Raw genomic sequence first — 24,411 nt, 5'->3', positions numbered from 1 at the left:
TTGACGTGGAAGCTTGACGGGGAGGACAAATATGTGGCAAGAGGGACAGGGAAGCCAGTTCCTGCAGCTGCCTGCAAGATAAGGAGGGATGTGTCCTTCCAGCCATAGAGCAGCAAGCAGTCACTGAAAGTATTTAATCAGGAGAATGCATGGATTAAAAAAATCTCACACTGGCTGATCCAATTAAGCTCATTTTGTGACACCCAAATGGCTGGCTTTCTACTTCAGATCAGACTTACCTTTTAAAAGATTTCATTCCAATGTATTAATGAGCAGTTATCTCCTTTCCTCCCATGCCTAATGAGGAATAAAATACTGACTTCGGGCCCAGGTGGTGACTGAGTTGGAGGGTGTCCATGATTGAAGTTAAGGACTAAGTTAGAGTTGGCCAAGCCACCAGCAGAGAGGAACCTTCATGAACATCTGCTCTCACCATGACTACAGAGGGATTGTGAATGTTGGTTTTCTCTTCTTTCATTAGTGGAGTATTTGTCAATAGCATTCCGAGCTGTCTTTTCCTTTCTTGGCTTGACTACTAGCCCCTTTCCCACAGTACAGTTTCACAGGCATCTGCCTTATATTCTGTTCTGTACTTCCCTTGGACATTCTTTGAAAAAGAGTTCTTAAGGTTTTCTATCTTCTGCCCTAGAATTTAGGAGAAAATGTTTTATCTCTACCCCATGATGTTTCTCTTAGATAAACCTGAGCTCTTTTTCTGTTTGCCTAGCCACCTTATACAACTAAATTACAAGTACAATTAAAGTCAGTTTCACCTCCTTGTATCTCATTTTTGATCTATTTCTTGAAAACACTCCCAAGAAATAGTTGCATTTGCACAAAAATGTATGTTCCAATAACTAAGCACTTTGTGAAGGACAACTGTCTAATACAGTTTTTTTTAAAACAGTTTTATTAAAAATTAAATATTACATACTGGAAAGACAACGCTCACTAAAAGTGCAAATCCATGTAACTGATGGCAGTATAAATAGGATGTGTGTGAATTCTGGCATTAATTTTAGCTCTGATGCTGGACATTCTCTCTTAATGCCTTTAATAATTACCCGTTGATGGTGGCTGCAGCCTGTCTGCAGCCATTATAGCGAAGATGCCAGCTGCAGCAAGGGAGACATCTTAATGCCTTTAATAATTACTCCTTGATGGCAGTGGCAGCCTGTCTGGAGCCACCACAGCAAAGATGTTGGCTGTAGCAGGGGAGGTGTGACTGGGGCTGTGTACTCTGGGGGATTGGTGGGGGCCAGAAACAGGTAAGATCCCTGCCCTTTACTGAATTGGAGCATCCTTTACTGAATCTCAGGGGCTGTTGCATGCTCCAATTTTGGAGCAAAGTTGTGGCCAAGCCCAGGTGCTGTTGCAACCCTGCTGGGTGTGTACATGCCCAGGGTGGAACTGCCATGCCAGCCTCCTGCCACCTCAGCTCCCTCTGGATTTTGGGCCCTGACAAGTGTGGGAGGGAGTCCAGGGGGGGCGGGTGCTGAGGGCAGCTTGGCACGGACTTGCAGGTGCACCTCAGCACAAACCACCTGGGTGCCATAGATGGCATGTTGATGGCAGCAGACAGACAGGTTCCTGGATAGAAAGGGGTGGTTCTCTGGTGAAACCCCACCTTCAAGCCAGGGATGGCCTGAAGCCTGGGTGCCAGGCTGCCGGTTCTAGGTGGAGTCTGTGACCCAGAGTGAGAACCTATGATGCTTTTTCCAGGCCTGCCCATGGCCACTCATGGACCAATTGCTCCTTCTGAACCCATAAAAATCCTGGACTCAGGACTCACTTCCTCCTTTCTGAGCCCATAAAAATCCTGGACTCAGCCAGATTCACACAGACATGGGGACTATCAGCTGCAGAAAGAAGCTACCCACTTTGGGTCTCCTCTCCATTAAGGGCTGGACACTCATCGAGATGACCTGCCTGCAAATAGAAGAACCACTTTGGGTCTCCTGAGAGCTATTCTGTCACTCAGTGAAGTTCCTCACCTCCAGTTGTTCACATACCTCATTCTTCCTGGACATGGGACAAGAGCTCAGGACCTGCCAAATGGTGGGACTAAAAGAGCTGTAACACAAACAGGGCTGAAACATGCCCCCCACTTGCCATGTTGTGGGCAATGAGAAGCAAAGAAGAGCTGCAGCCCTTTGGGGATCCCAGACTTAGGGGCTCCCCAAGCCAGGGCTGTGACACCCTTTTTAGGGCTCTGTGGTTTCTGGCACCTCCAAGCTTCTGGGTGCCACCATGTTTTTTGGTGTCTGCAGTGGAAGCTGCTTGCAGTATGCCTGGTCCTGCCACAGCCTTACATGGAGCTGGTGCCTGTGCCAGTGCCTGGAGCTGCCTGCCCCGCCACAACCAGCATGCCTGGCTGTGTGCAGCAGCCAGACCCCATGCTTGCTCACACACCCATCACCGCTCTGTGCCTGGCTCACTCTTAGCAGGCTTGGGATCCAGGCTGGTGGCATGAACAGAGTGCAGCCTGCTGAGCTGAGTGGACAGAATGAGCCCAGCGGATCTGAGCCAAACTTGGGCAAAGGCGCCACCAGCTCCAGAGGTTTTGACTGGAAAAGCGACACCCTAAGGACTCTGCGACACCCTTTCAGTGCTTAACTTTTGTGTGCATTTGTGTGATAATTCATGAATTTATTCTCTTGTGTAGTTCATTAATCACTTCAGTTATCTAAGGATTAAGTGACATTTGTTGTTTTTAAGGTCATCAGATCTTATAAATCTGTTTCACCATTAGATAACGTATTTTCCACATAGTTCACCTACCTGTCCAGCAGTTGGTTTTGTGTCTCCAGTTATCACCTTAATGGATGTGCTTTTACCAGCTCCATTGTGTCCTAATAATCCTAAAACTTCACCTGAAAAAAAGATTACACTTAATCTATTTTAATGGTAACATTAAGAGTAAAACATAGTTGAAGTCTCACTATGTGACAAGCATTTGCTATTAGTTGTCATTTAATTGTCACAACCACCCTGAGAAGTTGTTATTTTTGCCCCTTCTTATGTAGTTGGGGCAGAAGCTCTCAATGATGGGGTTATCTGTGCAAAGTCACACTGATGGAAAGTGGCAAAATCACTCTTGGAAGCCAAGTGTGTCAGATTCTGTCTCCTGTGATCCTAACCTTGGTGCAATAATGGCACAAATTGAGGTCATCTAACACTTGCTGGCCAAGCCTTCAGAGTGTGCTAGCACATCTTGTTGGTTCTCTTGTGAAAAACAATGAACAGCAGAAAATCAATTGTGTTCATTTAACAGAAATGTTATTACTTCAAAAGTTCATCTTATTAGAGAGCTTATGGTTTAGTCGTAGATGTGACTAGGCTCCTCTTCGTGAGGTGAGTTAATTTAAGTTAGAAATGAAACATATAAAGGAAACTGTCATTGTCATTCTCCTCTGGGTCTGCATGTGAACCAAGAGGTGGTGTCCAGAATAATGCCCATTAGGAACCAGGAACCTCTAAAGAGGGCTCTGAGCCAGCAGTGGAAGATCCCCATGGCCAACCTTTTCTAACACAGAAGGAGACATTTCTCAGGGCTATCTTATTCTTCCTCTTGGAAAAACAGCCTTTCCTCTTCCCTGCATACTCCTTGCGTAGACAGCTGGCAGTGATGACTGGCTTCTGTAAATGATAAGAAGTTATGTCAGACCTTAATTCTTTCCATTGGCTTTGAAACAAAATTCCATCTTCCCATTGGTTGGACCCTTTGTTGCCCCAGCCATGCATCAAAGAAGACCTTCTATTTGGTGACATGCTCCTTGGCCCCTATCCTAACCCTTGGTTTTGGAGAGGAGAGACTGTCATTTTCCTCTCCTACAAAGGCGGTTTTTTTGGGATCACAGTATTTTATACAGCTTGACTGTCCTTTCAGAACAAACAGGGGCAATGAAACTTAGAGAAGCACTGATTATCCTCAAACAACAAAACAAATGCTGTGGGCTGGACCTGATCCTGAATTTGTACTGTGCACTTTCTCCAACAAGCAATGATGTTTGTTGCTTAGCTCAGTTTCTGAAATTCTTTCTTGGCTTTAATAATTTCTATTGCACTCTATTTTTAATTTATTCTAAGAAGAACAAAAGAGTTAACGTGACTTTTAGTCTGCTCATTTAATTGTAAAAATGGCGACTACCTACTAAAATAGTGATCCTCATTTGTAAGGAATAGAGAAACTCAAAATCATTAGAGAATTAGACTGGTAGATTGACTAATAAAAAAACCTTTGTGTTATGTTTTACCTCATTAAAATTAGTAGAATTCAAAGCATTTGCTGTTCTCACTCTTTCCATCTGAACATCTTCATCTTCTCCTTCTGGTTCTTCTGGATTTTGACACACATCACTACTTCTTGGAGAAATTCTAGAATCAAAACCATCCATTAATATTGATTTCTGGCTTTCATCTTTGTATCAAAAGTTGCACTCTTTAAAGCGTATGTTTGAGTAGTACGAGCAATTAACAAACCATCATAATCTCCCTTCACAACTCCCATCCCCTTACAACTTCCTTGCTTATCTTATCTATAGAAATATGTTTTTTTCAATATCAACTTGAAACCTAATAGCTGACAAAGAATTTTTATATCATAACCCAATGAAGTAATTTTTCTGGGAACCCTAGCTTTGACACCACCATGTTGACATCATTATGTTTTCATGGGGAAAATGGGCCAGAATATTTGTAATCAGGAGTTTCTAGCAAAATACAAGTTAGATGCTTGATCTCTCATTTCTTCGGAATATGTGGCATATTGGCTTTTCCTCTCCATTCTAAGTCTGATCATATCCAGGATATACTTATTCTAGTCTCCCTTCCCTAGAGTGCCTCCTTCATACTGATCTCAGAAGATGTATTAAAGGTCTGCTTCCATCTTGGCAGTCTCCCATCCAACTTTCTGTAGTAGCAAAAGGTGAAACTGATGTGGTATGGGAGACACAGAGAGAGCAAGATGCTTATGGTCGCTCTTCTTTGTATGGTGCCAAAAATAGTCTCAGCTTTTAAGTCCCATTAATAACTGAACCAGTCTGTGATCCACTGGCTGGGATGCTCACTACCAGGAAAAGAACACAGCTATTGCTGTCCTTGGCCAGTGGATCATTCTGTTCCTTCCTTCTGGATGAATGGCATTTATTCAACTGGCAATATATTGTTTGTTAGATGGGACCGGCCACACTTAACTTTCCCCAGTGCTCCACTGTGGATAGTGTTAGATAGAGCCTTAATACTCCATGTTTCAGGTCTGTTTCTTCCACTAGATCATAATCTTCTTGGGTTTAGGTATCTGGATCTGTATTATTTGTATGGGCACATGGTTCCTACTCCAGCCTATTCTAGCACAACGGCACCTCTTTGTTAATGAATTGATTTATGCATGAAAAATATTTTACGATATTGATCAACAAAATAAAAATCTGATTTGTTTTTTCCAACCTAAAGAAAGGATCCTTTCTCATTGATTGCTTTCCAAACTTCCATTCCAGACATCGAAGAGTAAAAAGAAAAATGATAAAATGAAGGAAAGGCTAGGAATAAAGAGAGATGCACAATTAGAAACATAAAAAGATAATTGTTCAATATCAGAGATGTACTAATAATAACTGAACTTCTACAAAAATACATGTGGTGAAATAATTACAAACTCCTAATAACCCATCCAGCAAATTATGAAACTATCAAGTTCATTTTCTTTTTTTTTCTTTTTTTTCTTTTTATTTTTTATTATACTTTAAGTTCTAGGGTACATGTGCACAATGTGCAGGTTAGTTACATATGTATACATGTGCATGTTGGTGTGCTCCACCCAGTAACTCGTCATTTAACATTAGGTATATCTCCAAATGCTATCCCTGCCCCCTCCCCCCACCCCACAACAGGCCCCAGTGTGTGATGTTCCCCTTCCTGTGTCCATGTGTTCTCATTGTTCAATTCCCAACTATGAAGACTTGGAACCAACCCAAATGTCCAACAATGATAGACTGGATTAAGAAAAAGTGGCACGTATACACCATGGAATACTATGCAGCCCTAAAAAATGACGAGTTCATGTCCTTTGTAGGGACATGGATGAAGCTGGAAACCATCATTCTCAAGTTCATTTTCAATCTTTTTTATAGAAACATAGGAAACAACTATAGTTATGTGATATTATTACTTTCTCATCTACTCTAACAGTTGTACAGAGTCCTTAAAATTTGGGAGGCACATTACCTAGTCATTTGATCTTTGTAAAAATAATTCTTCCAGATTTTACAAGCATTATATCTCCTTGGGCTATAGATACCTATATCTCTACCTTAATAAAAAAAGTTTCACAGTGTGTACAGAAATGAAAATTATTAAATTTAGTAAAAAGCGATAATTTTTAAGGAAGAGTGGGTTCTTACAATTAGGAATACCAGAAATGGCTGTACATCCATTCGTTCTTCAGAAAAGAGAGAAGAAAAGAGAAGCTGCAAAAGAAAAGACAATTGCTAAACAGGGAGTTTGTTGTTTCCTGGATTTTGTCCACATATATGTGAATCGGCCCTAAACAGCCCTGCTAACATTTGACCATGAATATCACCTAAGTGTCCTTTCTAAAGTGTATAGCAAGGGGCTGTCTTCCTTCCTCCCAAGGTCTATGAGCTTTTGTTTGAAGCAATAGGATTTATCAATTACTAATCACCTGGCGAGAGAATCCTGGAGATCCGTGCTAACCTCCCCAAACAGTGAGAGACAGTGTTTATTCTTCTCACACAGAACTTCACACCTTCCTGTGCCCATCGTTTCTCTTTGTGGGGCCCCTTCTCTTTCTTTCCCCTTCCCATAGATACCTCTTCACTCATGTACTGTAGCTTCCTTCCTTTTGCAGAAGTATAGGTATCAGTCAGCCAGAAAAAAGGACTTTGTTTATATTGGGTGCTTCTTTAGAACTCTGAAATCCCAAAGATTAGGGACATTTCATTTGCTTCCTTCTAAAGCCGAGCACATCAAGGAGGAAATAAGGCCCCACATGAGTATAAGGACTACTGTTTCCCACCACCCCTTACCCTTCCTTCCCATACATTAACCAGGACCAAATTTTCCATTACCAGTCAGCTGGAACATATTGTTTTATCTGGAAGAAAATCAACTGGATTCCATGAGGTAGAAATCTTTGAACCCCATGCACTTTAAACATGTTGTAGTAGACCTTCAACATTGGGCAAAGCTTCACAATTGGTCATGAGTTTCAGAGGACTGAGACAAACTGTGTCATTACTTACATGAGAAGATAAGAACAAACAGCCAATCATTGTGGCAGGTGGTATTAAAAAAGTGAAGATAAATGGAATATCACTTTCAAAGATATTGAACGCAAATTCAGCCACAGAGAATACAGTGATCTAAAAAAAGCAAATATGAAGGTTAATCACTCTGAATTTCAGTGTAAGTTCCAAATCGAGATGGCTCATCTTGAAGATATTACTAATTTCAACTCCAATCTTGCAAACCAAGCTGAAATCAGTACATCCCCACTAACAGTTTATTTTAGTGACTTAGCCAAATTCCTTTGGCCTAGAGTTTCACAAATGAGGTATCACTTGATAAATCTAGGATGTGTTAGTATAATTTTTTTCTCTGTTTTTTATTTTTCTTTTTTGAGATGGAGTCTTGCTCTGCTGCCCAGGTAGAAGTGCAGTAGCGTGATCATGGCTCACTGCAGCCTCAAACTCCTGGGCTTGAGTGATCTTCCTCCCTCAGACTCTCGGATAGCTGGGACTACACGTGCATGCCAACATGCCCAGCTAATATTTTCGTATTTTTAGTAGAGATGGGGTTTCACCGTGTTGCTCAGGCTGGTCTTGAACTCTTGGGCTCAAGTGATCCACTAACCTAGGCCTTCCAAAGTGCTAGGGTTACAGGTATAAGACACATCCAGCACCCATATATATAATATTTTAATTAAAGTAAATAAACTTTAAAAAATAAAAGTAGATAAGCAAAAATCAAAGGAAAAATTGAAATTGATATCTAACAGGAATAAAACAACAAAAATGAAAGGTAAGACTTTTGGTAACTATACCAATGGGGAAATAGAAGCATTTAACAGCATGGAATGGCTTAAGCAGAAGTACTAAAATACAAAATGCAGGGATAACAGAAAGTGATAGGTACACTGGAAGCCCTCATCTTTTACCTTCTAATACACTGCAATGACTGCTTAAAAGCTTTTGTACTTCTAATTTCTCTGTCTTCCAAACCATCATCTTTATAGCTATCAAAGTATTCTTCCTACAAGTTTATCTCTAATCTTATTTCTGTTCTGCACTATAAGCTTTTAAATTCTTCAGCACATCATTTAAGGACAGCCATGGTTTTATTTTTTGTCATAACTAGGACCACGGCCATTGCGCACCTTGTTTTTTGTCTATATTTAGGCGAGATTATTACCAGTTCCTAGGATCAGCTTGGGCTTTTCCTCTGCTAGGTTCCTGTTCATTATTTCTATTTGCACCTCGTACTTCTCTCGGCTGAAATCTTACTCTTTTTCAGATTTCACCTTTTAAAAGAAGTCTCTGCTTTCATTTTCACAATGAATCTCTCCCTTATCTGTTTTTCATGGACTTCTTTATTATTCAGTTGTATAATAGACTCTTAAGATGGAAAATAACTCGTGACTGTTTTAATAAGTGGCTGCTTACTCATCTGTTTATCTTTTGAGAGCTCTTTCAGGATTGAAACTGTCCATTTAATCTCTTTCCTTCCATTATCAATCTTAACTTGGACACACTGCAGAAGTCAACAATTATTTATTGAATTAATAATTTACTTTTTGGCATCCTGAAATCATAGGAAATTAGAATAGACACTCTTAAATTTTACACATTTTTCCTCCTAATTTAGACAAAAGAAGAGAGGCTTTATGGAATTAATTCTTATTAGGGAGTTTGGTGAAGTAATTTCTAGTTTTAACCATGTCAGTAACTGAATTTGTAATCTTGTGTTTATTATAGACCATAATATTATCATCCTACAGAGGGTAAAATTTAAAGGATTAGCTCAGAATTGTATATTAAATAGATACAGTATACATCCACAATAAATATACTTACAACATAGAAACAAAATGACCAAATGCCACTATTTTTTCTCCCCTTGCGAAAGATGAAGGAAATCACGTATGTCATGAAGATGAGGGAAAAGGAATAACCAACAGCACATGGGATCTAAAATCAACAGGAATGTGAAGCTTAGTTAAATACAAATGCAATCAAGGAAAACATTTAGGATTCAGAACATTGTCATAGCCCAGGATTTTATAGTTCTTTAATTTATAACCATATAAATATTGATAGAAATATTCCAAAATTTCAAATTAAATCACACAATGATATTGTGAATATTGTCACTTACTTGAATAATATGAATTATTGTAAGTAGCATGTCTTCGAAATTTGAAATGTAGCTCATTAAATATATAAAAACGAAGACCAAGAAGTACAGGGAAACATCCACCAGCGCCTGCCCAAACCAGTAAGCAGAAGGGGAGAGTCCGGAAATCCGTAGCTGGGACCGAGCTCTATTCTAATTAGGAGACAGCAAAGATACAAAGTCTGTGGCTTAAGAAAATGTGGATTATGCAAGGAACTATTCAAGCAAAATCTTTATTTGTAACAATTCTAGATTATGTCTACAAATGTAATCTGGACTAAGGGATGTGGATAGTTACAAACATAAATAACCAGTCTGCTGCTTTAATGAACTACATTGATGTTCATCACACACCTTGTAGAAATATGTAAAAGAAGACCTTAGAATGATCAAAGCATGAACACTGCAGCAAACAAAACAGTGATTTAATGACTTACAGGGGGGTAGGGGTGAATGGGATGGACAGTTTATTCCCTTAAACAACTACCTTCTCATCACAGTGATTCCTCTCTCTCTCTTTTCTCTCCTCCATATATATAATATATATATATATATATGGATATATATACACACACGTATATATATATCCATATATATATGTGTATATATATGGAGTGTGTATATATATGTGTGTTTATTTTATATACACACACATATATATACACACTCCATATACACACACACACACACACACACACACATATATATATAATTGCTTTATCCTTTAATTGGAATAAAAGAAATTGGGTTGTTCTGCCATAGTGCACATTCAAATATTTATCACTGATTCAAATATTTATGTGTATCTACATAAATATAAATACATTTAGAAATGTAAATGTATTTTACATTATTTGTCATTCCCTAAATAAACATACCAAATTACATGTTTTAAAACTACTTATGAAGTGATGTGGTTTTCAGTATAATCAATAGGTTTGCATATTAAACTATTAACAGTTGTGCATTTTTTTCTTTTAAAAAATACTTAAATTCATTTGTTGATGGGCTTTGATGAGCTAAATGATGCTCCTGCCTGAGACGTAATTTGACCTAAAGATCATATCAGAACCTCACAACATCAGACACAGGTCTATGCAGGTAGCTGAATTGGTAAGGAATTGATGACTGACTCAACATATTAGAGGCAAGAGAAGAATTAAGGATGATTTCTGGATCTTTAGGAAATGACTGAGCATGTGGTGCTGCTATATATGGAGAAAGTAGTGAGGGGGGAATACATTCAAATAGCTCTACATTCAGTTCAGTTTTGGAAGCAAGAAACTTGAGACATCTGTGTTGCCTACTGTGGAAATGCTGAGAAGTGAGTTTCTATCAACATTGGAGGTCAAATTAGATATGATTAGAGATCTGAGGTAGAGTCAGATCTGGGAGTGACCAGCTGGTAGAGGGGATTCGAAGCCATACAGCTAGATGGGTTTGCCTAAGACTGAATGGTATCTAACATGAGAAGACAGCCAAGGGCCAATATCTGAGGATTTCCAAAATTTAAAGATTACATAGAGTAATGAGAATCTCCAAAGGAGACAAACAATGAACAGTCTTAGGATAAACATGGTGAAATTGTGGCATCATAAAAGCCAAAGAAAGTGTTCATGTTTCCTATGGAGGAAGTTTTAAAGTTTGGATTATGTTAACACCAGAAAGACTTATAGTTACGTCAAACTAGTAAACAGAATTTCTTGAGATTCCTGCATGTTCCACATGAAAAGGGAACGTTACATAAATCATACACTCTTTTTGTGGGCAATAGAGAAAGAGAGAAAAAACAAAACAGATGAAGATGACACAGTAGAAATGCTTACACAAGGTTTCATAGGCTATTCCCATAAAGTCACAAAAATGGGAGTTGGCCTGGGTTATTATAAATCATATAAATTCACCACCTAAGATTGACACTCAAAATCTGGCTCCACTGCAGAACTACTGAATCGGAATTATCTTTTCAACAAGACGCTCAGGTAATTTGTAAACATATTATAGATTCGTTTGGATTAATGAGTGTCTGTAAATAAACATTTGTAAGTTGTCAGTTCAATATTGACGTTTTCTCTTTATCTTTTCAAGATCTCGCATTTCCAAAAATATCATTTCCTTTTATTTCAACAATCTCTGTTTAATTTTGGGGGGTATAATTCTCCAACAAGAAAAAGTACCCATATTAAGTATATAGTTGAATGAGGTCTGATGAATGCATATGTTTCTGTACCACAATCACAGGCAAGGTGTAGAACAACCCCTGACATCTCCCATGATCCTTTGCAGTCAATAGCCTTTACCACTGGTTACGAGTGACCCCCCCACACTCCGAGCCTGCCTTCTGTCACTATAGATTAATTTTACCTTTCTAAGAATTTTATATAAATTAAATCATCCTAATTAAAAGTACCTAATTATTTGTGGTTATCATTCCCTCAGTGTAATGGTTCTGAGACTCACCTGTGTTGGTGCATTTATCAGGTTCCTTCTGTTATACTGCTGAATAGTATTCCATTGTATGGCTATATCAGAATTTGTTTATCAGTTCACTGCTTGGGGTACACTTGGGTCATTTCAAGTTGTTGGCTGTTATGATTAATGCTATTCAGAACATTAATGCTCAAGTGTTTATGTGGAAAGATGTTTTTTCTTCTTTTGAGTAAATACTTAGGAGAAGAATTGCTAGGTTATAACAATAAGCATATTTTTAACTTTATAAGAAACAGCCAAATTATTTTGCAAAGTGATTGTACAATTTACAATCCCACCCACAATGCATGAGAGTTCCGGTTTCTCCACATCCTCATAAACTCTTGATAGTGTTGGTCATTCTAACATTATTAGTTTTATTGAGTGTGTAGAGCTATCTCATTGAGGCTATTTTCCTGATTACTCATGACATTAACCATCTTTTCATGGGAGTATTTTCCATCTGTACATCTTCTTTGGTAAAGTATATATACAAATACTTTGTCCATTTAAAAAATTAGGTTATCCTCTATTACAGAGGAATGAGAGCTCTTTACATATTCTTGATACAAATCTTTGTCACATATATAAGTATTGTGATTATTTTTCTCCTAGCCTGTGGCTTGCCTTTTATTTTATTTTTAAATTAGTTAATTTATTTTTTGAGATGGAGTCTCGGTCTGTTGCCCAGGCTGGAGTGCAGTGGCACAATCTCAGCTCACTGCATCCTCCACAGTCCAGGTTCAAGTGATTCTCCTGCCTCAGCCTCCTGAGTAGCTGAGATCACAGGCATGCACCACCACACCCAGCTAATTTTTGTATTTTTAGTAGAGACGGGTTTTTGCCACGTTGGCCAGGCTGGTGTCAAACTCCTGACCTCAGGTGATCCGCCCACCTCAGATTCCCAAAGTGCTGAGATTACAGGCGTGAGCCACCAAGCTCGGCCGCCTTTTATTTTTTATTGGTGTTTTACAAAGAGCAGAAGCTTTTAACTTTGATGAAGTTCATGTTATCTTTTTTAAAATACCATATGCTTCTTCTTCCCCATCCAAAAAATATTGCCTATCACAAGATCTGTGATTCATTTCAAATTAATTTTGTGCATGTGATGGATGTTAAGAACATTTTTCTTTTCAGAATGATACCAACTTGTTCCACCACAATTTGTTGAAAAGTCTAATCTTACCCCCATTTAAGTTATTTGGTAATTTTATTGAAAATCAATTGATATATGTGTGGGTTTATTTCTGAAATGTCTATTTCATTTAAAATAGCTACATAATTATTCTTAATTAATACAACACATTCTTAATTACTACAAGTTTGTAGTGAGCCTTGAAGTCAGAAGCATATTTTCCAGCTTTGCTTTTTTTTTCAGAGTTGGTTTGGCTATTCTAGTTTGTTGGAATATCCAGATAAAGTTCAGAATAATTCTCTATTACCTATTTATCTATATATTTCAACTTATAAAACTTTCTTTTATTTTTATAACTTAGAATTTATGTCTGAATTGGCTCTTCAATTAAGCATGTAGAAATATTCTTATGAAAAATCCTGTAAAATTACCTTCTGCTTTCAATTACGCAAAATAATGGAAGTTGCAATTACTCATTATTACCTTATAATCATCGATGCTGCTCATGGCAATGTAAGGTGGGCAACTCGATGTTAAAACCAGCCAGAACATGATATATGCCAGGAATCCGATTGGATTGTCCTGTCCATTCTGAAAAACCCAAAGAATACAATGAACTGAATGAAGAAATTTAAAGTTAATTTTCTGGAATACATTTTTAAAATTTTAGACTAAGTTTAACAATTCTGCCTTAGGTCCCTTTTGAGATTCCCAGACTCCTTCATTATCTTTCCAGTTTTGACACTTAACTTTTGGCTTTATACTCAAATTTACAGATAAGTGATTGAAAAGATGAATGCACTGATAACATTTGGAAAATAATAAGAATAAGATTTTTCTCTTTTCTTGCCTTATGATTCTAAAATTTATTTTGGTGCTAAATAATACATTATAATTCACAGTTGACACATTCAATTTCTTAGCTGATCTTTATCTCAAATGTGACAGCTTGACTCAAAAAATACCTGACATTTTATGGGTACAGTGATAATAAGTTAGTTTTTTAGGTACATCATGAGACCAGATAAATATTGGTTGAGGATGCAAAAGTAGAGATGAAGTACTACAAGGGAGAGCAAAACCACCAAGAAAATCTTTGCCCTAGTTCCATCTGTTGTTACTCCTGTTTGTAACAATCTTTAAGGATAAAAGATCACAAACTCTCTTGAAAGCCAGTCCCATGTTATTTTCATGATTCACATAGTTGCTTCTTCGATTAAACACATTACTGAAGAAAGTTCTAACCAGAGCCTGGTGGTCTTCAGCTTGGTCACCAGAAAGACACTTGCTAACCATAGATGGTAAGGTTATAGCTTATTGTCTGGATGCTTCCAGAATGTCCTGAGTACTGGGTAGGGTCAATACTTAGTGGCCAATCTATTGACTTTGGGCAGGATAGAAGCAAGTTCTGAAAATCTGGGAAACTCTGACTTGGGGGCAATGAGCAGGTAAAGTAGAATAGAGAATAAAATGAGTTTCTGGGGATATTGGTTAAAGTGACTATATCGGGCACATAAATACAAAGTCAGCTGAGCTGGTTGGTATCTAATTAATTCTAGTTGAAACAGGATATCTTGATAGAAGTCTGAGGCAATTTGCCCAATTATTGTATACTGCTCTCAGAAACCAGAAAATTAAAAGGTCTTCACAGTCACAAAATGTTAATGAAGTGAACCATAGCATATATTCCAAAATTAATTAATACTTGGTGGGTCCCTAAAATCATTTACTTTAATGATTAAGTTTCTCGCACATCCTTAATGAAAGGAAGTTTTACTTCCTGATACACAGTGAGATATGGTGTGAGAAGGAAACTGAAGATCTTGCTGGACCATATGAAAATAATAACGGCAGCTGGGTGCAGTGACTCACACCTGTAATCCCAGCACTTTGGGAGGCCAACATCAGAAGATCTCTTGAGCCCCGGAGTTTGAGGTTACAGTGAGCTATGATCCTGCCACTGCACTCCGGCCGGGTGGCGGAGCAAGACCCTGCCTCTAAAAATAAATTTAAAAGAATGACAGATATGTGATCCATTTTATGTATACATGAGTATGTGATTATTGGCCATATACATTATTATAAAACCCTAGAGTGAGATGTAGATAATTTAATGACCCTAACACTCACTTATGTATTTAACAATTAAGTTGTTTCATGTTTATCATGTTACAGGTTTTTTCCTAGGTACAAGGTGTTTATAAAGTGTCAAATATACATAATCTTTGTGCTCAAAGAACTCTCTGAAAGGGAGAAATGTATGTATTCAATAATTAAAAAGGAATCATTGCAAACTGATAGTTATTCTGGTTCTAAACTTAAAGGGCTGTATACATTCCGATCACTTGGACCTTTGTTTAAGAATAGATTCCCTCCTCTCACCACCCCCATGAGGAAAAGTGGTTTGATTGGTCTGGAGTAGGCCAGGGGAATTAATATTTTTGACAAGAATCTGCAGTAATTCTAATGTAGACAGTCTGAAATTCTAGCCTGAACTTTGTCTTGAATTTCTTTTGTAAAATTTCTAAAAGTAATAATAAAGCCCTTTCCTTCATTTGTTCCTTCCTTCGTTCTTTCCTTCCTTCATTCGTTCGTTCATTCCTTCCTTCCTTCATTCTTTCCTTCCTTCCTTCTTTCCTTCCTTCCTTCCTTTCTTCCTTCCTTCTTTCCTTTCTTTCTCCTTTGTTTCATTTGTTCACTATTCTTGTGCTGGTCACAGTGCTGTAAGATTTCATTTTTATTGCTTCATATTCTCTTTGAAAAATGTTTTGTTTGTTTTATTTTACTTTAAACAAATTGAAGCTCTGAAAAGGTATTGATTTTCCAAAGTTGCAGAACTAGAATGCGTCCAAATGTTAATTTATTATGCAGTGGTTTACTCAATAAAAACAAGATTCCAGCACTTAAAAGGGTGATCTGGGAGATTCCTGATAGAGAAGAGTCAGGAATTGTAAGATTATATATATTTACCTCCAAAAATGTACTTCTTTCAGTTCGGATATGTACTGATGGTTTAACCATTCCAAGTAGCCCATTACTAACAATGTCCATAAGAACTGGGAAGCAATTCAATCTTTTGGCATTGCATGCTAACGAAAAGCTGTAATTCTAAAATATAACAAGTAGGATATAAGTTCTCAAATATCTTCATTTTGTTCTCTAAAAAAGTCAAAATTTGACATGTTAATTTAAGAGGTTATGTTTTTCATATGGTGTTAAATAATCAAAATAAAAAGCCAAACACTGTGTAAGTAAAATCAAACACTGTATAAGTAAATCAAAACATGTATATAGTAAAACTAAATCATGTATCTGATATTTAGGACACCAGATGTCTTGCTTGAGGCTAGAATCATATGTTCAGTGTTTATTGTTTAAGAACAAAACAGAAGTTTTGGAATACATGTGTTATAAAATCCTTGAGGGAAAACATGAAATTTTTGAACTTACCTATGGTCTCGATAGTAGATATTCTATAGTATGTATTTTGCTAATAGTTTGTGCCAGTAGACAATGATGGATATATGAATTATTTATGCCAGTGAATGTAATTCACTAAGTAATAAATGAAAATAGTATTTTCTTTCCATTTTTATTTCTTAAGTTGGAGGCCTGAGTATATTGACATTATGTTAGCTTTTCACATTTTTCAGAAAGATTATTAGAGACCTGCATACCTTTTTGTTACCACACACTGTGATGGCTCCATTATAAGATGGGTCATCTGTGCCATTTCTAGTTCCAAATGCATCCACTTCTAAAGCTATGTTCTGGTGCTCCACAGAATGTATAAAGTCGTCAATGCTTGCCCCTAAGGTGTAGTTAAAGATATTAGGTATCACAAAACTAAAAAAATTAATGTCAAGTTGTGTAGTCAAATTACAGTTAATGTCATTATGTGATGCAGTAATATGGACTGTCAGGATATTTTCTACATAACATACATAACACCTATTATTTCTCATGGAATTCCTTCATGATATTTTTATTTGCTTATGATTATTATTAATGTAAAAGATTTTTTTAGTTCCAAATGTCTTTCAAAATAGATTTCTTTTTAGAATCTTGCAATGAATGGCCATAACCAATAAGGCTTTAATGATACTGATAACTTCCATTGATTAACCACCAAATTTGCTAAAAGTCATTTTACTACTGCTAGATTATTAATTAATTTTCAAAATTTTCTTGATACAGGAAGACAACATGTAGAATAGCAATGTGAGGAGCTCTGTAGACCTTCTCCCCAGAAAAACAATCAAAACTTATAAGAATTCCTAAAAAAACAACAAATTAAAATGTTTTGAAATTGTTCTAAGAGCATACAGAAAATGACGACTTATTTATTTAATAAAATGTATTAAATCTCAGTAAGAACACTGAGAAATTGTGGCATTTGAGCCACAGCCTGATCCCTCTACTCCCTACTTCCTTCCCAGATCTGTGTAATAGAAGCTTCACTCTGAAAGGGTGTAGGCAAGAACAGGGATCCTTATTCCCCAAGCCCAGTTCAGGGCTATAGTATCTTCATGGGAGGGGCTTCCCATCAACTTTTCTCATTTCCCCACATCTGTCTGCGTTGCAGAAGATCAATACCAGGCAAGAGTGGCTAAGAGATCTGGAGTTCTCTTCCTCCACCCATTCCCTGATCCTAAGGTGGAAGCTCCACCCTAGGAATAAGAGGCTAAAAACACTGGGACACAATCATCCTTGTCCCATCTCACGTGTAGGGCAGAGTTTCCATGACAGGAGAGGCAAGCTAAGAAGACCAGAGGCCACCACCCCTGCTAAGTACCCTGCTCACAAATCAGGGGCTCCACACCAAGAGAATCAGGCATGATCCATGCTTCCAGCTCTAAAGCAATGGTGAGATTCTTGTTTCAGGAGCAGCGGCAAGCCATAAGAACAGTATGTGCTGAAACTCTCCCTAAATAAACTAAATAGTTGGAACAGAGTTTGGGGAAGTTCAGGCCTAAGAGTGCACTAAAAACCATCAAGATTTTGTTGGTAAGCAATTGGCAGGAGATTGCAGTTCCCTCGGTTGAACCATACCCCAGCTAAAAGTTTACTAGAGAGAGCAGCAAAACAGAGTTAAGAAGAGCCCTTCTGTGGAGAGGACAAACCTCAATAACTGGCTTCAAAGACTTTTCCCACAAACAGACCATATTTATAGCAGTGCTCCCTTATCCATGGTTTCACTTTCTGCAGTTTTAGTTACTTTTAGTCCACTGCAGCTCTAAAATACAAAATGAAAAATTCCAGAAATAAACATTGTATAAGTTTTAAATTGCATGGTATTCTGAGCAGATAGATGAAATCTCGTATTGTCCACTCTGTCCTGTGCAAGATATGAATCAGCCCCTTGTCTTCTGTGTCCACACTGCATATGCTACCTACTCATTAGTCACTTAGTAGCCACCTCCGTTATCAGATCGACTGTCAAGACATCACAGTGCTTGTGTTCAATTAACCCTTATTTTACTTAATAGTGGCCCCAAAGCACAAAAGGAGTAATGCTGGCAATTTGGATATGTCAAAGAGAAGCCATATATTGCTTCCTTTAAGTGGAAAGGTGAAAGTTATTGACTTAATAAGGAAAGAAAAAAAAAATTGTATGCTGAGGTTAAGATCTACTCTGAGAGCAAATCTCTTCTGTAAATTGTGAAGAAGAAAAAAGAAACTCATGCTAGTCTTGCTGTTGCACCTCAAACGGTAAAAGTTATAGCCATAGTGCATGATAAGTGCTTAGTTAAGATGGAAAAGGCGATAAATTTGTGGATAAAAAACATGAACAGAAACGTGTTCTCATGGATGGCCATTAGGTTTGGTACTATCCATGGTTTCAGGCATCTGCTGGGGATCTTGTAATGTTTCAGATGAGAGGGAATTACTGTAATTGGATCAAACTGTGGAGCAATTTATGCATATGGGAATTTTTGAAAACAATAGGCCAATCAGCTTGCTACTGGTGGTGACTAACAACTGAATGTGATGCCAGTAGAGTTAGCCAGTTTAATGGAGAGATCAGGGAAAGAGAGAAAGGTCTGCTAAATCTACTGCCATCTCAGGGGAACAATGCACATGGCCAAAGTTATGCCTCTGAAGAACGGCATCAGAGTTGTATAAAGCAGGGGAAATGAGTAAACAATAATAACAAGCTTCAAGACAAGTTGGGGATCATTATCCAAAGTTGTTACAATCTATTACTTTAAATGTCCAGTTTTCAACCAAAATTATGAAACATGCTAAAAAATAAGAAAGTGTCACCCTTATACAGGAAAAAAGGTAGGCAACAAGAACTGCCTTTGAAAGGCTGAGATAGCAAACTTAAAAAACAAAGACTTCAAGGCAGGTATTGTAAGTATGCTCAAAGAACTAAAAGAAAGCATGTTTAGAGAAGTGAAGAAAGGTATGATGACAATGTCTCATCAAATAGATTATACCAATAAAAAGTTTTTTTAAATAATAAAGAACCAAATAGAAATTCTGGAGTTGAAGGTACAATAAATGAAATGAAAAATTCACTGAAGGAGCTCAACAATAGATTTGAAGGATCAGCAGGAACAATTAGCAGACCTGAAGATATATTAAATGGGATTATGCAACCTGAAGAAAAACAACAATAAAAAAAAGAACCTCAGAAAAATGTGGGACATTATTAATCACATTATTTCATATGCAATGGAAGTACCAGAAGGACAGGAGAGAGATAAAGGAAGAGAAAAACAACCACTGAAGAAATAATGACTGAAAACTTACCAAATTTAATTAAAAACTTTATACATCCAAGAAGTTCAACCAACTCCACGTAGGATGTATGCAAAGAGATCCAAACCCAGATACATCAGAGTAAAAATGGCGAGGACAAAGGCAAAGAGAATGTTTCCTTAGTGATGTGTAAGGGAACACCAAAAAGAACCCAGCTGATTTCTCATCAGAAACAAAGGAAGCCAGAACACAGTACAATGACATATTCAAAATACTGAAAAAAATTCAGCCAAGTATCTTATACTTAGCAAAACTAGCTTTCAAAGATGAAGGCGGTCATAGGTATGATGTACACTGTTTGAGTGATGGTTACACCAAAAGCCCAGACTTCACCACTACACAATATATCCATGTAGCAAAACTGTACTTTTATCCTGTAAATCTATAAAAATAAAAATAATAAAGAATAAAATTGATGAAGGTAGAATAGAACATTTTTCCAAGATAAACCAAAATGAAGAATTTGTTACTAGCAGACTTGCCTTATAAGAAATACTTAAAATTGAAAGCAAATAACCCCAGATGGCAATTTGAATCCAAGTGAAAAGGCCAAAGAGGATCAGCAAACACAACTATGTACTTATAATCGGTAGTATAATGCATATTTTTCCCTGTCTTGTATTAACTCATTTTAAAAGCAAATGTATAATGCAGTATGTATCTAATTTTATTGTCGAGGCTGTAAAATATAGATATGTAAAATATTTGAAAACAATGGCACAAAGGAGGCAAGTGGAAGCCTAGCTGTACTGGAGTAGGGACATCACATAAGATGATAATACGAATTCACAAGAACAAATGAAGAGAACAAGAAATGGTAAATAAAAATTTCAATGAGCTACAGACTCTTTCCTCCTATATAGCTGTATTCACTCTTCCCCATTTTGATGTTATTATTACACATATCACATCTATATGTTTTTACACTAGCAATACATTAGTACAATTATTACTCAATATGATTTCATATCTTTTAAAGAAGCTGAGAGAAGAAAGGAGAGTAAGTACATATTTGCAGACTTTGTTACATTAATCTTAAATCTGTGTAAACTTTAAGTAGATTAAAATAAGATATATATTCTAGGCCCAAAAACAACCACCAAGAACATAATTCAAAAATATAACAAAAATTCATTAAAATAATTAAATCATTAGACTAGAAGACATTCAATGCCAAAGAAAACAGTAAAGAAGAAATAGAGGAACAAAAAAGACATGAGACATTCAGAAAACAAACAATAAACTGGCAGATATAAATCCTGCATTATTAGTAAAAATATGATTTGTGAATAAAATAATACACTCAAAAGGCATAGATTGTTATATTGTATTTAAAAACACTATCCAACTATATACTGTTTATAGGAGACACATATCAAATTAAATTTACAGGAGACACATATTAAATTTCATTGATACAAATAGATTGAAAGCAGAAGGTGGAACAATACATCATGCAAGATAAGACCATGGGAAACCTGGAATGGCTCTTCTAATATCAGACAAAATAGATGAAAACAAAAAATGTTACTAGAAATAATAAGAGACATTTTCTAATGATACAAGGGTCAAAACAAGGTCAAAACAGCAGGAAGTTATAACATTTATAAATATATATGCACTTAACAGAGACTCAAAATACAAAATAGCACTGAAAAGTGAAATATACAAATTTTCACCCACAACAGCAGAATGCAGATTCTTCTCAAGTGCACAAAGAACATCCTCCAAGATGAGCTAAAGGCAAGGACATCAAACAAGCCTCAACACATCGGAAAAGGTTGAAATTTTATAAACTATGATCTCTGACCACAGGGGATGAATTTAGAATGCAACCACAAAAACTTAGAAAATCACAAATTTTTGGAAACTAAATAGTCCACTCCTAAATAACCAATAAGTCAGAAAAGAAATTAGAAAATATTTTGAGATAAATGAAAATTAAAACATGATATACCGAAACTTACGCTATGCAGCGAAAGCATAGCTTAGAGGGAAGTTTATAGCTGTATTAAATAAAAGAAGAAAAATCTCAAACCAGTAAGTGAAATTTCTGTGTTAAGACACTGAAAAGAGAGGAACAAGCTAAACACAAGGCAAACAGAAAGAAATGAAACCAAGAATATTAGTTTGGAAATGAGTGACATAGACAATAGAAAAACAATAGAGACAATTAAGCTAGAAGTTGGTTCTTTGAAAGCATCAACAAAATTGATGAATCCTTAGCTAGGATGACCAAGAAAAATACAATAACATGAAAATTACTAAGATCAGGAACAAAAAGAGGGCATGAATACCAGTCTTACAGGTTAAAAGGATTAAAATGGAATACATTTGTATAACAACAAATTAGATAATATAGTATAATGGAAAAATTCCTAGAAAGACAGAAACTGTTAAACTGATACAAGAAATATAAAATGTAAGGAGACCTATAACAATTAAGAGATCAAATTGCTAATTACAAAACTTCTCATAAAGAAAATCCCTCACCCAGATAGCTACACTAGTACATTTCTACCTAATAAACAAAAATTGTCAATCCTTCACAAAGTCTCAAAAAAAAAAAAAAAAGAAGTGCAGGGAACATTTGCCAACTTATTATATGCAGCAAGTATTACCCTGATATCTAAAGACATTAGCATAAAATAAAACTACAGACTAATATCCCTTATGAATAGAGATGGAAAACGTTATCAACAAAACCCTAGAGAACAAAATCTGGGAGAAAATGGAAAGGATTATACACCATGACCAAGTAGAATTTATCCTATAAATGCAAGGTTGGTTTAATGTCTGAAAATAATACGGTATAAAACCCACATGATCATCTCACTAGACACAAAGAAAACATTTGACAAATCCAACATCTGTTCATAATGAAAACACTAAAAAAAAAAAAAAAACTAGAAAAAGAAATGTCACAGCCTTCCTGCATTTAGAAACACTAGATGACACTTCAGCACTATTCTTTGCGACATTTTAAACAGCAAAATCACCACAAAAATGTGAAAAATGTGGCATGAAATAGATTGCAAAAAGGCATTTGTTTATAGTATGAGAGCTAAAACAAAGAAGCAGTGTCATTTTGTTCAATCTCAGTTGAAAATGTGTACATCAGGTGACTAAAAATGTTCACTTCTCTGAGCATATCTGTAAATATCATGAAATGCAACAGATATGTAATTGGGGGTTACCAATAAATTTCAGTGAATAGGCAAATTCTTAGATACAGAATCTGAATATGAGGACCTACTGTATCTGATAAAAGATTTTATCTAGAATATAGATATAACACTTAGAACTCGATTAAAAATACAATCCACTTTTTCAAAAGAAAACAGACATTTCTACAAAGAAGATGTACAATTGATGAGTTATCACACGAAAAGATGTTCAACATTACTGGCCATTAGCAAAATGCAAATCAAAATCACAAGATACTACTTGACATACACTATGATGCATGTAATAGAAAAAACAAAAAATAAGTGTTGGCAAGCATATGTAGAAACCGGAATCCTCAAAAATTGCTGATGTGAGGCCAGGCGCAGTGGCTTACGCCTGTAATCCCAACACTTTGGGAGGCCGAGGTGGGCGGATCATGAGGTCAAGAGATCGAGACCATCCTGGCCAACATGGTGAAACTCCATCTCTACCAAAAATAAAAAAAAATTAGCTGGGCGTGGTGGCAAGCTCCTGTAGTCCCAGCTACTTGGTAGGCTGAGGCAAAAGAATCGCTTGAATCTGGGAGGCGGAGGTTGCAGTGAGCCGAAATTGTGCCACTGGTCTCCAGCCTGGTGACAGAGCGAGATTCCATCTCAAAAAAAAAAAAAAAAAAATTCTGGTGTGAATATAAAGTGGTACAGTCACTTTGAAAAACAGTTTGGCAGGTCCTTCAAAGGGTAAACATAGTTACCACATGACCCAACAATTCTACTTTTAGGATTATACCCCAGAGAGATGAAAACATATGTTCAAACAAAAACTTGTACATGAATATTCATAGTAGCATTTTTCATAATATCCAATTACTGGGAAAAGATATATCCATCTGCTAATGAATGATAAATAAACTGTGGTATAGCCATCAATAAAATATTACTCAACAATAAAAATGAAGTATTAATACATAGATAAATGCTACAATATAGATCAACTTTGAAAACATGCTAAGTGAAAGAAGTCAGTCACCAAATATCACATATTGTATGAGTCCAGTGATATTACATGTTCAGAGTCGATAGATCAATAGAAACAGAATGTAAATTTGTGATTGCTTAGGAGTTGGGGAAGGGACTACATGGGAGTAATTGCTATTCGGTATGGGGTTTCTCTATGGGGTGATGAAAATATTCTAAAAGGGATTGTATTGATGGTTTCACAGTTCTGTGAATATACTAAAAACCATGGAATTGTGCATTTTAAATGGATAAATTGTATGGCATGTGAAGTATATCTTAATGAACCTGTTAAAAATGCTATTTTGGTACAAACTTTTTCATTTCGCAAGTTGCCACCAGATGTTTCTCCTTTAGAAAATACTTTACCTAATTCCTGCTTCTTTGGGGGCCTGTATTTATTATCTTTAAGTTTCATAAATTGTTTTTTAACACATGCTGAATAAG

The 24,411-nt window shown here is 36.5% G+C and overlaps 1 protein-coding gene across 1 annotated transcript in view; it reads right to left on the bottom strand.

Moving 5' to 3' along the window:
- LOC100590018 (ATP-binding cassette sub-family A member 8) overlaps positions 1–24,411 on the bottom strand; it is a 93,378-nt gene that overhangs the window by 10,510 nt on the left and 58,457 nt on the right. Inside the window, exons 22-32 of the mRNA XM_003276081.4 lie at positions 16,693–16,826; positions 15,986–16,123; positions 13,499–13,606; positions 9,394–9,564; positions 9,093–9,206; positions 7,263–7,382; positions 6,402–6,467; positions 5,449–5,540; positions 4,257–4,377; positions 3,522–3,639; positions 2,782–2,873 (exon numbers count right to left, since the gene is read on the bottom strand). Of these exons, the coding sequence (XP_003276129.2) occupies positions 2,782–2,873; positions 3,522–3,639; positions 4,257–4,377; positions 5,449–5,540; positions 6,402–6,467; positions 7,263–7,382; positions 9,093–9,206; positions 9,394–9,564; positions 13,499–13,606; positions 15,986–16,123; positions 16,693–16,826 (1,274 nt within the window). The remainder of the gene's footprint in view (positions 1–2,781; positions 2,874–3,521; positions 3,640–4,256; positions 4,378–5,448; positions 5,541–6,401; positions 6,468–7,262; positions 7,383–9,092; positions 9,207–9,393; positions 9,565–13,498; positions 13,607–15,985; positions 16,124–16,692; positions 16,827–24,411) is intronic.

This window comes from Nomascus leucogenys, chromosome 14 (assembly GCF_006542625.1).
Source record: "Nomascus leucogenys isolate Asia chromosome 14, Asia_NLE_v1, whole genome shotgun sequence".
NCBI lineage: Eukaryota > Metazoa > Chordata > Mammalia > Primates > Hylobatidae > Nomascus > Nomascus leucogenys.
The sequence above is the reverse complement of the archived record's forward strand: the minus strand, read 5'-3'. Positions and strand labels throughout refer to the sequence as shown.